Source organism: Anolis carolinensis, chromosome 3 (assembly GCF_035594765.1).
Source record: "Anolis carolinensis isolate JA03-04 chromosome 3, rAnoCar3.1.pri, whole genome shotgun sequence".
NCBI classification, from domain to species: Eukaryota; Metazoa; Chordata; class Lepidosauria; order Squamata; family Dactyloidae; genus Anolis; species Anolis carolinensis.
The window spans coordinates 156,726,988-156,740,060 of record NC_085843.1 but is presented as its reverse complement, the minus strand read 5'-3'; the positions used below and the strand labels follow the sequence as shown (position 1 = coordinate 156,740,060).

Below are 13,073 nucleotides of genomic sequence, written 5' to 3'. Positions count from 1 at the left end.
CTTGAGTCACATGCATTTCATTGAGGGTAATATCACATGATGATGCAGGACAATAACCACAACAGTTGCTTTTGTTCTTTTTTTAAAAATGCAATGTGACATAACACATGTTTAAAAGTTTTTTTGTTTCATTTCAGAATCTTAGATAGTATAGGATACACAGTGGCCAGCCCAGGGGCTCAAAACTCAACTTCTGTAATATCCACTAATGAATTCAGGAATCAATTTGCAAACCATTGTGAATATCGAGTCCAAGCTGAGGGGATCAAAGTGGTCATGCTATCTATGCCCTGCAACTTTGCAGACCAGCAGTACAATGCTCTATAAATCTGAATCCAATACGTTTTACTTCTTGGTTAGAGGGTACAGGATTACAGTCTAAATCATGGCTTCTTACGCTTTTTCCACTCATGACCCTTTTTCACTCAAAATCTTTTATGTGATATATAAAATAAGCATACAAATAAAACATTTCCTGATAATACATCGACATTTGCAAAGTTTGCTAAATATATTGATTTTCCTTTTTGTGGGTTACAGCTGAGGAATTTTCTGTAAAGTCCACTATAAATAGAGTCACTATCAGATTTGTGTAAATGGGTGACATTCAGAAATCTTATACTATTTCTCCATTTGCCATTCTAGTAATTTTGTATATATTTTAGTTATTACCTTCCTATCTGATTGCATTATTTTGTTCCAAAATCTGTTTTGTTCTGAGAAGCCTATTTCCTTATCTTTTTTTTAAAAAAAAATGTTCTTTCTAAACTGCTCAATGCCAATTCTCTCACACCAGAAGCAACTTGCAGTTTCTCAGAAATGAAAAGAAAAGAATACGATTGTATATTTTGTCAAATTGTAGATTGATGTGAAACCCAAAGGAGTGGCTCAATGACAAATCAGATAGGATAGTAAAATAGTAGCAACAACAACAACAACTTTATTCTTGTACCTCGCCACCATCTCCACAAAGGGACTTGGGGTGGCTTACATGGGTACCAAGCCCAGCATAAACAAGGAATTCAGAGTTACATAATTAAAAACATAAAACAAATAAACAATATAATTACAACAATGAAAACCAGAAAAGTAAAAACATCATAAAAATACATCAGTCAACATCACAACCAGTAACTGGAAAAAGTGGGTATGTTCAGATTTGAGAGGAAAGGGTAAGGCTTGTGCAAACCACTTAATAATAGGGCTGGGGCTGGAAATAAAGTGACGGAAAACCAAAACATAAATTAGGGCTGGGCAGCCATGATCGCAAGCTAAACCGTAATTCAAAGGCACGCTGAACATCCAAGTTTTCAAGTCTTTACGGAAAATGGACAGAGTGGGGGCTGATCTAATCTCCCTAGGGAGAGAGTTCCAGAGCCAGGGGACCACCACCGAGACGGCCCTCTCCCTGTCCTCACCAACTGTGCTTGTGACAGAGGCAGAAGCAAGAGAAGGGCCTCGCCGGCAGATCTTAGAGCTTGCACCAGTACGTAGAGAGAGATATGGTCACAAAGATAAGCAGGACCCGAATCATTTAAGGCTTTATAGGTAATAACCTGCGCTTTGAATTGGGACCGAAAATTTATTGGCAGCCAGTAGAAGCATTATCTGCTCCCTGTAACTAGCTTCAGTTAACAACCTGGCTGCCAACCTTTGCACCAGTTGCAGTTTCTGGGCCGTCTTCAAAGGCAGTCCCACATAGAGTGCATTGTAGTAATCCAATCTAGATGTAAGCAAGGCATGCACCACCATGGCCAAGTCTGGCTTCTCGAGGTATGGTCGCAGCTGGCACATAAGTTTAAATGTGCAAAGACCCTCCTGGCATCAGCATCAGCGCCAACACTAAGTCAAGGAGGACCCCCAGTCTGCGGACCTGTGTCCTAAGGGGGAGTGTAACCCCATCGAGCACAGGTTGCCACTCTATACCCCGATTATCCCCACAACTGACCAGGAGAACCTCCGTCTTGTCTGGATTAAGATTCAGTTTGTTAGCCCTCATCCAGTCTATCATTGCAACCAGGCACTGGTCCAGGATCGGGGGGCTTCCTTGGAATTAGGTGGAAAACAGTAATAGAATCAAGTGTCATCTGCATAGAGATGGCACCGAACTCCAAAATTCCACATGACCTCACCTAGCAGTTTTATGTAGATGATAAAAAGCATGGGAAGAGAATAGAAGTGTCAGAATTTATTTTTCTAAATCTTAGACAGGCGATTATTTTACGTCATTACTATTACCATACTGATCATCATCATCATTTTTATATCCTGCCTTTTCCCCAAGACTGGGACTCAAAGTGGCTTACACATTACACATATTAAATGCCTAGGCTATATAAGAAAAAGAAACAACCACTATGTGAAGAGAACATTGAAGAGTCCATCAAAGAAAATCTGGAAATTTAATATCAAGTTTTCAAACATCCATGGAAACACCTACATGTGTTTTTAGTACTTTTCCATCCTACTTACCTAAGGCGCTCTCTGTAAACACAGTTAATGTCTGTCCTCCCACACTTTGTAAAAGAAAAGGATGTTCTCTGGGTGCGCTGATGGAAGTTGGCTTTCCACCAATATCATCAATGTTTGCAAGATCTTCATTCAGAGTGAAAGATACCTGACAACCATAAATGGCAGTGAATTACCAGCTGTTTTTGAGAATTTAGAAAAAAAAAGAAAAAAACAAATTTCATATATACACCAGAGCTGCAAAAGGCCTCTGCCCAGGACCATAGGAAGCTCTTACACTTTCTTACTGCAGAATAATCATCAATATCTAAATGGTAGATTGAAATCTACTTGGGCAGGATCATCTTTTTCTGTTAATGCTATTTTAAGACAAGAGTGGCCAAAATGAAACTCTCCATATACTTCTGGAGTGCAACCCCATTAGACATAGCCAGCATAGCCCATGTGGAAAAGGTAGGAGCTGTTGTTCATTAACAACTAATGGGTTGTTACTTTGCACACCTCTGTATTAAAAGAAGAAAATAAAAAGTGATAAATGTATTTAAAAATAAACATGGATTCGGGAAAAGAGACTAAAAGCTGGGTATCAAAGGAAAGTTTTTGATCTGAAGAGAACTACTAATGTAGATAATATTGAACAAGTTGACCTCGTTCAACATAAATTTTATAACTTGCCACTCTTCTGTTGTTGTTGTGTGCCTCAAGTTCTTTCTGACTTAAGGCAAAAATATCATAGGGTTTTCTCAGCCAGATTTGTTCAGAGTAACTTTGTCTTTGTTCTCCTTTGAGGTTGAGAGACTTGTCCAAGGTCATCCAGTGGATTTTCATGATTCAGTTAGGATCAATGTATTTCAGTATACATTCGTGTGTGTGTGTGTGTGTATGTGTATACACACACACACACACACACACTTGGTATCCACTGGAGTTTGGTGGATACGTCCCAAAGAGGTTTTGCTTATTTTTAATTCAGCCCCTTACTATTCCCAAGTTAGGCAGGTTTGTTCTAGAGGAGCTTTAGGGGTAGTCCTTTCTTCAATCCCGGATTAAGGAAATACAGTTAGAGGGACAAGAAACATATCCCAGTAATTATGATACTACTGTTTATGACTCAAATCAGGTTTTCTTTAGTCTCCATCTAAAATAATTGTATTCCTTCAAGAACGCAGAATGTACTGACTGTTTGTTAGTTTCAGACTTCTTTAAACAAGAAAATCTGACTACATGTAATTACCTTGGCTTCAAATGAAAAAACAAAAATCAATCCTCATTCACTCTTCAGAATAGCATTTTAGTATCCCTCAAAAGTATTTTCTCAACTGTCATTTATATAAATATACCAACCACAAAAGCAGGATTAACTAGTTGAATTAAACAGGGATTGTGTTGGGTAGGAATTAAAATAAACCTAATGAACTAGAATTAGCTTCAATATTTTCCTATTGCAAAGAATATCTCAGCAATTTTCTTCAAAGCTGCATTCATAATTTCCCATTGCTAAATGCACACAGAATCTAAAAATTGACCTTTTAGTCTCAACAGATATAACCTATAGGACAGGACAACAGGACAAACAGAAAAGACCCCAATAAGGGGAACATAAGTAGAAATAACATTTATTAGACATAAACGAGCAAAATCAATGTAAGAACTCAGTATATTCAGTTTGGAGTTATAGCAAAAGGGAGGCTTCAAAGCACAGTAAAAATGGAATGCTAAAGCCTTGAGGGCATATATGTAAAATCAATTGTAATTCCAGTTTATTTTAATCAAAACCTGAAACAGGAATTATTCCTGCACAGTTCATATTGGCATATATTATCATTCAGTATCTCCCTCCAAAATACATTGCACTGTTTTAGACCTTCTGAAAAATATAGCATTCATATTGTCCTATTTAGTTGTACACAAATATTACCTCCCCCCCCCCCCCATTCCTCTATTTGAAGAGAACACGGATGTCTGAGATATATGCTTTGTTATCTTTTCCTATTTTTGCAAAGTCTCTTTATATTCCATATAATAGCGTTTCTCAGGATATAGCAACTGATTTTTTCCAACATTAACACACAGGGAAACTCTCATTGTTGTTTAACATTAGCTATAGAGGCACTGTGTTGCATTTGCTACTGCCAGTATTTACTAATACTGTACCACAAAAAGTTATTTTCATTTTTCATTTATCTTACACATTGCAAAAATATGTCTTCTTTGTCTTTTAAATTGCCCTGGATTCCCCAAAGTTGTTGAAACAAAGTAAAATTGGGCTTACTGATCAATTTAAGAGGAAACTGCTCAGAGCCTTATACAATGTTACAAAGGAGTACAGCCAAATAAAAATATATAATATTTGCATTTTAATTTACTTACTTCTGTTCTTCCTTGGTTTCTGTGAAATAAACAAAAATACATCATTTAAACATTTTAAAAAATACTGCTATTAGAAAGCAGGTGATAAATTCAAAAAGTTAGCATAAATTGCTACATAACTGAAAAGGCAGTTATAATGCCCAAAGAATCCCACCCTAAGCAGCAGCCAATGAGAAGGAGCTGGTTATATCCACTGCTTCAGCAGAACTAGAGGCAGTTGTGCTGGAAACTTAACCATCTCCAAGCACAATGGCTGGGGCTGAGCCCACCACAGATCAGAGATCCTTGAATCAGGAAAACCTGAATAGGGATATCTGGATTACATGCCCCAGTTCTTTACCAACCCTTTTACAGAGGATCTTGGATTACAATACAAAATGTGCACACAATTATTTTTAATAGTATACACTAAGAGTATGGGGTTGTTGTATGTTTTCCGAGCTGTATGGCCATGTTCCAGAAGTATTCTCTCCTGACGTTTCACCCATATCTATGGCAGGCATCCTCAGAGGTTGTGAGGTATACCGTCAAGAAAAAATACTTCTGAAACATGGCCATACAGCCCAGAAAACATACAACAACCCTGTGATCCCGGCCATGAAAGCCTTCGACAACACACTAAGAGTATGTTAAAGAATTACCTCTGTACACCTATTTCCAAGCATCTATGTAATTAAAATCAGAATACATGTGCAAAATAATATCATATCACTTCTGGTATTACTTTTGGCTGATTTCCCCCCATGCTTTTGCAGTTTGAAAAGTCAAGGAGTATGTGGGGAGCCAAGAGTCTAGGGCACTATGGGTCAAAACTGCTCTATTTTGCTTTGACCCATTTTCCTTTGACCCATTTTCAGTGGGTTTTCAGGAGAGGGTGGTTTTTATCGTGGAGAGCTGCATTCAACAGGCAGGATCCTCAGACAACCAAAACAAAGGAATCCCTGAACCATCAAATGGAAAATACAAAAACCCTTACTTAGCGATTCTTAGCTTTCCTACTTCACCTCTTCCTGATGCTTTATTCCACTGCTGGGATAAGTATTTTGGGACCTAAGAGAAATGAGAAAAAGCAACAAAAGCATGAAGTGCAAAAAAAATTTCTGTAACCCGAATGTTCCCACAATGCCTTTTATTAAATCAACACAAAATATTACAGATTGGTTTGTTAGACAGTACAAAGCATACAAAAAATTGCCATTACAAGATAATGACAATTAGTCAATGTAAGCAATGGCCTACATCCAATTCAAGTTTCTGCTTGTTCAGCTGTGCCCCCTTCCCCCAACTGCTTTGCGCTGCTCCACACTTGCCATATATCTTCTCCAGAGGATACCCCAATCCTCAGAGCAGATTTGGGGGACACATGGGGAAGGAGGGAAGATGTATCCATTCTGACAATAATGTCTCTTCTGGAACAATCCTATATCTTTACAAATCAAATGAATCACCAATATCTTTACAAATTAAATGGATCACCAAACAATACAATAGCACTGTTTCCCTATGAATTACAAGAAATAAAAATATGCACTTCTGTGATGACTCATGGGCCTTGTAGTCCTGCTCATGACATGGTGATACCTGATGAAGAAGAAAACTTGGGTTTTTTACCTTCCCAGTCAGAACTGGAATCTTCCCAGCCAGATTCTTCCCAGCCAGATCTGGGAACCTTGCACCTGCAAGAGAGTTGTGTTCCAGAAGTATGTCAAACAAACCCTGAGCCTACATCTCCTGTGTTTTCTCGCCATGAGTTTTGTAAACAACAGAGAGGTTTGGAAGCGGCCTCGCGCAGGAGTGCTAGAATAGCTGCTAAGAATTTAGCCAATTAAGCCTGCTTTCCATGAGAATCTTTAAGGAGTCAAACATCTGGTCTCAGAGATTAGCTTTCGTTTCTGGTTCCCAGAGAACTGCTCTCGGCGGGAAAGTTAGACTCTATATAGGTGTTTTACCCGCGAAGTAACTTCGCGGAGTCAATTCGTCAGCTACTGGAGTAAGTTGTGTGTGGACAGCGCGCTCCGTTTCCAAGCCTCGTTCCTGTTTCAAGCCTTGTCCCTGATTCCAAGTCTTCGCTCCTGTTTCCAGCCTTGTTTACCTTCGCGGACCTTGCCTTGTTTACCAGGACTCAGCCTCGCTCTGTTTTCCCGGATTTTACCAAGTAATTCCACGGATCTTGTTCTTGCTCCTCGTTACCTTGTTGTCTTGAATCAAGCCTTGTGTTCCAAGTATCAAGTTATTTTCCTAGCCTTGCTCAAGTTCATGGACTAAAGGACCTTGTCATCTCCCCTCACTTGCTTGGCAAGTGAGTGTTTCGGTTATTGGATTACAACTTTGGACCTTAATATTTCATATTGGACATTGTTTCTTTGGACTAATTTTGACCTTTCCTGAAAGGTCTAACTCTGGACTATTTTCTACACTTGTTTTTATTAACTTTATATACTCCTTCAATAAAGATATTAGATAGATTCTGGCCTCTGTGTATGGTTATTGGTGCCCTGCAGCCTGGGTCCTGACAACTTCTTTATTATTTTGTCATAGCTTAAACATATCCAAGTCTAGCATACATTTGACAGTAAACTACTAACATTGTATACAAATGCTATTCACTTGTTGCCAAAAGTTGTCCTAAATCAATTCTATCCTTATAACTTTTCCTTGACCCAGATATAATTTGTTAATTATGTCACTAAAGTGCAAACTTTGATGGGCTAAAATACTTGTTTGCTTCCAGTTCTGTATATATTAATATAATATGCACAATTCCAATAATTCATAATATGTACAACTAATACCTGATCTTTGGAAAATATTAAGGTGTGTTGCAAAATAAAATAACCTAGCTTTTTTATAATGCGACCACCTACCAGCATTTATAGACTGGGTCTCTTCCAACTCTCTGTTTCTTAGTTTTCCCTCCTACAACAAACTTTATCTCTGTATTTATTTCCCAAAGCCATGCCTGCCTCTTCCTCTTATGATAGTCCTCCATAAAGATACAAAATTTCTACTGAATCTCTGTCTCAACTATATGTGGGGCAGCCCAACTTCTTTCCAGTATTTCTGGTAAGACCAAATTGTGGGTTCAAAGATTCTTCACTAGAAGGAGTGGGGCCCTGATTGAGTCAGGTATTTCCAAGGCCAGAAATCTCCTTGCTTATATAGGAAGAGAAACCTTTCTCAATACAAAGCATGAAGTTGGAGAGAGAGTATCAGCAGGGGTTAAAGCACATGTATAAAAATCAAGACCTGTGGGCCGAATCCAGCCGTCGGTGTCCTTTTATGTGGCTCTACAGATGCTGGATTACAACTCCTGTATTCATCATTACATACCATGACTAGAGCTAATGGGAGTTAAAATACAAGAACATTTAGAAGGTTTGATTTGTTCTGTTTAATAATAATAAAATTAGTAATAATCTTATTTTTACCTGCCTCTCCTCAAGGCAGGTTAAACAATTAAAACGCATAAGCATAGCAAAACACCACAAATACACACACTAAAACATACCTCCATAAAAGTTACACGCCAAAATTGTCTCTACAAAATATATAATAAAACACACAAAACAGAGATCAAACAAGGGACACTTAAAATTCATGTTTAAAGACTGTCTGGGTAGGCCTGCTGGAAGAAATAGGTCTTTACATTGTTTTTAAATTCCAACAACTCATTTAGCTGTCGGAGTTCTTTCAGAAAGTTGTTCCACAGTCCTGGGGCAGCTGATGAAAAGGTCCGCTAGGTGATGGTTGCCAGTCGGGTTCTGTCTGGTTGGAAAAGATGCGCCCCAGAAGACCAAAGTGTGTGGGGTGGATTGTATGAGAGAAGGCAATCCTTCAGGTAGCCTGGACCCCAACCATGTAGGGCTTTAAAGGTCAAAACCAACACATTGCACTTTTCCCAGAAACTAGTTGGCAGCCATTGGAGAGACTTTAGGATAGGTCAGGGGAGGGGTGTTTGGATTAAGATACATGGCTTGTGAACATGATGTCTGGCTTTAAAGTGTCATTTCACGTTTCCCCATCCTCAGAGCTGCAAGTGCTATTGGGTTGCAATTCCCATCATCCTTTGTCCACATAGCAGATAATCCAAAGTGGAGCTGTTGTTCAATGACATCTGGAGACCCGAACTGGGCAACAAACCAGAACTGGGCAACAAACCAAAGTGCACTATGTAAAAAGTATTATAGTTGGCCCTCTGTCTTCACAGACTCAAGGGCCCCTTGAAGGCAATCATGAGACTGATGTGGCCCTGGGTACAAGTGAGTAAAAGAACTAATGCAGTCGCTGTTGTTGAAGGCTTTCATGACCGGAATCACTGGGTTGCTATGAGTTTTCCGGGCTGTATGGCCATGTTCCAGGAGCATTCTCTCCTGACATTTCACCCACATCTATGGCAAGCATCCTCAGAAGTGTGAGGTCTGCTGGAAACTAGGCAAACAGGGTATATATATCTGTGGAATGCCCAGGGTGAGAGAAAGAACACTTGTCTGTTTGAGGCAAGTGTGGATGTTGCAACTGATCATCTTGATTATCATTAAATGGCCTTGCAGATTCAAAGGCTAATTGCTTCCTGCCTGGCAGAATCCTTTGTTGGGAGGTGTTAGCTGGCCCTGATTGTTTCTTGTCTGCAATTCCCCTGTTTTCAGACTGGATTTTTTAACACAGGTAGCCAGATTTTGTTCATTTTCATGGTTTCCTCCTTTCTATTTAAATTGTATGTGGATTAAATTCTATTTAAAATGTATGTGAATTTCAATGCTGACACCTTCCCAGGTAGGAAGCAGCCAGGCTTTGAATCAGCAAGGCCATTAAGTCAATTGCAACATTCACACCTGCTTCAAGCAGACGAGTTCTTTCTCCCACCCTGGACCTTCCATAAATATATAACCCCCCCCCCCCACTTGCTTAGTTTCCAACAGACCTCACAACCTCTGAGGATGCCTGCCACAGATGTGGGTGAAACGTCAAGAGAGAATGCTTCTGGAACATGGCCATGCAGCCCGGAAAACTCACAGTAACCCAATGCAGTCTCTCTTCCTTGACAGTCTGGTTTTCGATGAGTGGGCCAAACAGCCCGTTGGTTTGTTGTGTATTTTCCGGGCTGTATGGCCATGTTCCAGAAGCATTCTCTCCTGACGTTTGGCCCACATCTACAGCAGGCATCCTCAGAGGTTGTGAGAAACAGCCCATTTATTGATATCCTCCTTCTCTAAGGGCAACCCCGGGGTTCCATTGCAGATCATTCCTGCTTCATGGCTGGGAATGAGCACCTGAAGCCTCTCCCTCCCTCCCTCCCTCCCTCCCTCTCTCTCTCAGGCAGAGCTGTGCGTTCATACAACAAATAAGGGGCGGGGGCAGTCTTGGAGGCCACTTTCTCCACACAGAGCCCTGTTTGGCAAACTTTTGTCCGCCATTCCCCGGAAGGAAGAGGCCTGTGGTGCCCTTTTTCCTTCTCTCTCTCCCTCCCTCCTTCCCTGCCTCCCGCTCACCTTGACGAGCCACATGCCCGTGTTCTGCTTGGCCCCGGTCAGATCCAGCTCCCCCTTCTCGCTCATGGCGGCTCTCTCGCTCTCCACAGGCGCACAGGCAACGGCAGCTACCCGAGCAGAAATCCAGAGCACACTCGCAGCTACGGGGGCCGAAGGCGGCCAAACCTCCACCTCCGCCTCCGTCCCAAACGCGTCTATGTCTATGCGCTCACGCCTCTTTAGTGGGCGTGGCTTGTTCGAGAGGCCCCACCTACGGGAAAGCCAGGAAGAAGAACGCCCAGTGCTGGACTGACGGGGTCCTCTGTATTTGCATATCTGCATAAATTAAAGTCAAACTATGTATGCCAGTGCTTCTCAACCTGTGAATCCCCCAGGTGTCTTGGCCTACAACTCCCAGAAATCCCAGCCAGTTTACCAGCTGTTAGGATTTCTGGGAGTTGATAGTCAAAAACATCACAGGTTGAGAACCATTGATGTATGCAATCTATACAGGTGTTTTTCAGGATGGCTGCCACAATCTGAGCCACGCCAAGGCCAGCAATGATGGATCTGGACCAAATTTGGCACACAGACCCATCACAACTATGGGCCCTTCCACACAGCCATATGACCCAGAATATCAAGGCAGAAAATCCCACAGTATCTGCTTTGAACTGGGTCATCTGAGTCCACACTGCCATGTATTCCAGTTCAATGCAGATATTGGAGGGTTTTATTCAGCTGTGTGGAAGGGGCCAATCTCAAAATACTGGTGAGTTTTTTTGTTATTGTTGTTGGGATTGATGGGGGTTGCACTCCACCTGCATCCAGAGACAACTGTGAACCCCACTGATGATGGATCCGGACCACACGTGGTACACACAGACCTATTATTATTATTATTATTATTATTATTATTATTATTAAAATTATGACACAGCAAACAAGATAAATATGCTGGATTTCGTATCACAAAATCGAACACTTCCCAAGTGTCTAGGACTCTGTGATGTATTTTCGGATGATGAGTGCAGATCCCAGCAGGATGGCCTTTTGCAGTTGGCAGATCGTAATTTTGTCAATGTCTATTGTTTCCAAATGCCGGCTGAGATCTTTTGGCATGGCACCCAATGTGCCCATCACCACTGGGACCACCTGTATTGGTTTTTGCCAGAGTCTTTGAAGTCTTTGAATCTTGAGGTCCTGATAGCGGCTGAGTTTTTCCTGTTGTTTTTCGTCAATGCGACTGTCACCTGGGATGGCAACATCAATGATCCAAACCTTTTTCTTTTCCACAACTGTGATGTCTGGTGTGTTGTGTTCCAGAACTTTGTCAGTCTGGATTCGGAAGTCCCACAGTATCTTTGCGTGTTCATTTTCCAATACTTTTTCAGGTGTGTGATCCCACCAGTTCTTTACTGCTGGCAGGTGGTACTTGAGACATTATTATTATTATTATTATTATTATTATTATTATTATTATTATTTATACCCCGCTTTATCTCTCTTGCAGGAGATTCAAGGCGGCTTAACAGAAAAACATCAGCATACAATTTAAAATATACCAATATGCAAATATTAAAATAGTATTAAACATCATTAGTATTAAAAACAACTCAGATTAAATCCATAAAAACATAGAAAACCACAGCAGACCCTAACATGATCTCAAAAACCACCTTTAAAAGCCTGCCTGAATAAAAAGGTTTTAGCCTGCCACCAGAAGAACAGCAGGGAGGTGGCTATTCTGGCTTCCCTGTGAAGAAGGCAGTTCCAGAGTCAAGGGGCAGCTACTGAGAGAGAAGGCCCACCCTCTCGTTCCCACCAACTGAGCTTGAGATGGAGGTGGGACTGAGAGAAGGGCCTCTCTTGAAGATCACAGGGCCCAGCAGGTTCATACAAGGAGATGCGGTCAGCCGAATAGCCTGGACCTGAACCATCTAGGGCAGTGGTTCCCAACCTTTTTTTGACCAGAGACCACATTGACCAGGGACCACTCTCCAACATTAGTACCAAAAGGGTTACAAATCCGTTTTTGGTCAACTTTAGATTTGGTTTGGTTATTTGGGATGATGATTCAGAAAATTGCAATGGATAGACCACATCACCTCTAGTTTCTGATACAGAACATATGTCACCCAGTAGTCATCATCTGCTCACCCACAGAAAACCATATTTAATAATCTAGAGCTGATGTGGTCTATCTAATGCAATTTTCTGAACCAGCACCTCAAATAATCCCAGGAAGAGGCCTAAAAACGGAAACACCAAGCTGCCCCCGCTTCCAGGCGCCACATGGAATGGCGCTCCTCAGGGAGGAGGAGGAGGAGAAGCAGCAGTCAGGAGGCTTGTTGTCACACCTTTCGTGGGTAGCCAGCGTCTTCCCTCCCAACAGCCCTGTTGCCTCAGCACTATAAGAGGGTTTTGCAAGACCAGTTGCTCCCGTTGCAACAGTGTAGTAACAGTGAGGCCACGGACCATATTTTAGTTCTTGGGGATCACAGCATCCATTTAAATTAATTTTGAACTGGATTCTTTTTGTGTTTCATTTTACAATGCCCCCAGTATTTAGCAAATACAGTAGAGCCTCACTTATCCAACATAAATGGGCCGGTAGAACGTTGGATAAGTGAATATGTTGGATAATAAGGAGGCATTAAGGAAAAGCCTATTACACATCAAATTAGGTTATGATTTTACAAATTAAGCACCAAAACATGTTTGGCAGAAAAAGTAGTTCAATACGCAGTAATGCTATGTAGTAAT

General features: G+C 41.0%; 1 protein-coding gene across 2 annotated transcripts in view; it reads right to left on the bottom strand.

The window, feature by feature from the left end:
- gtf2f2 (general transcription factor IIF subunit 2) overlaps positions 1-10,530 on the bottom strand; it is an 88,903-nt gene extending 78,373 nt beyond the window's left edge. The window contains exons 1-4 of one of the 2 annotated variants that reach the window (XM_062975640.1): positions 10,329-10,530; positions 5,816-5,889; positions 4,840-4,858; positions 2,473-2,617 (exon numbers count right to left, since the gene is read on the bottom strand). In XM_062975640.1, coding sequence (XP_062831710.1) covers positions 2,473-2,617; positions 4,840-4,858; positions 5,816-5,889; positions 10,329-10,394 — 304 coding nt within the window. In that variant the 5' untranslated portion in view covers positions 10,395-10,530. The remainder of the gene's footprint in view (positions 1-2,472; positions 2,618-4,839; positions 4,859-5,815; positions 5,890-10,328) is intronic. The other variant, XM_062975639.1, reaches the window with a different exon arrangement.
- Between the last annotated feature and the right edge of the window lie 2,543 nt (positions 10,531-13,073).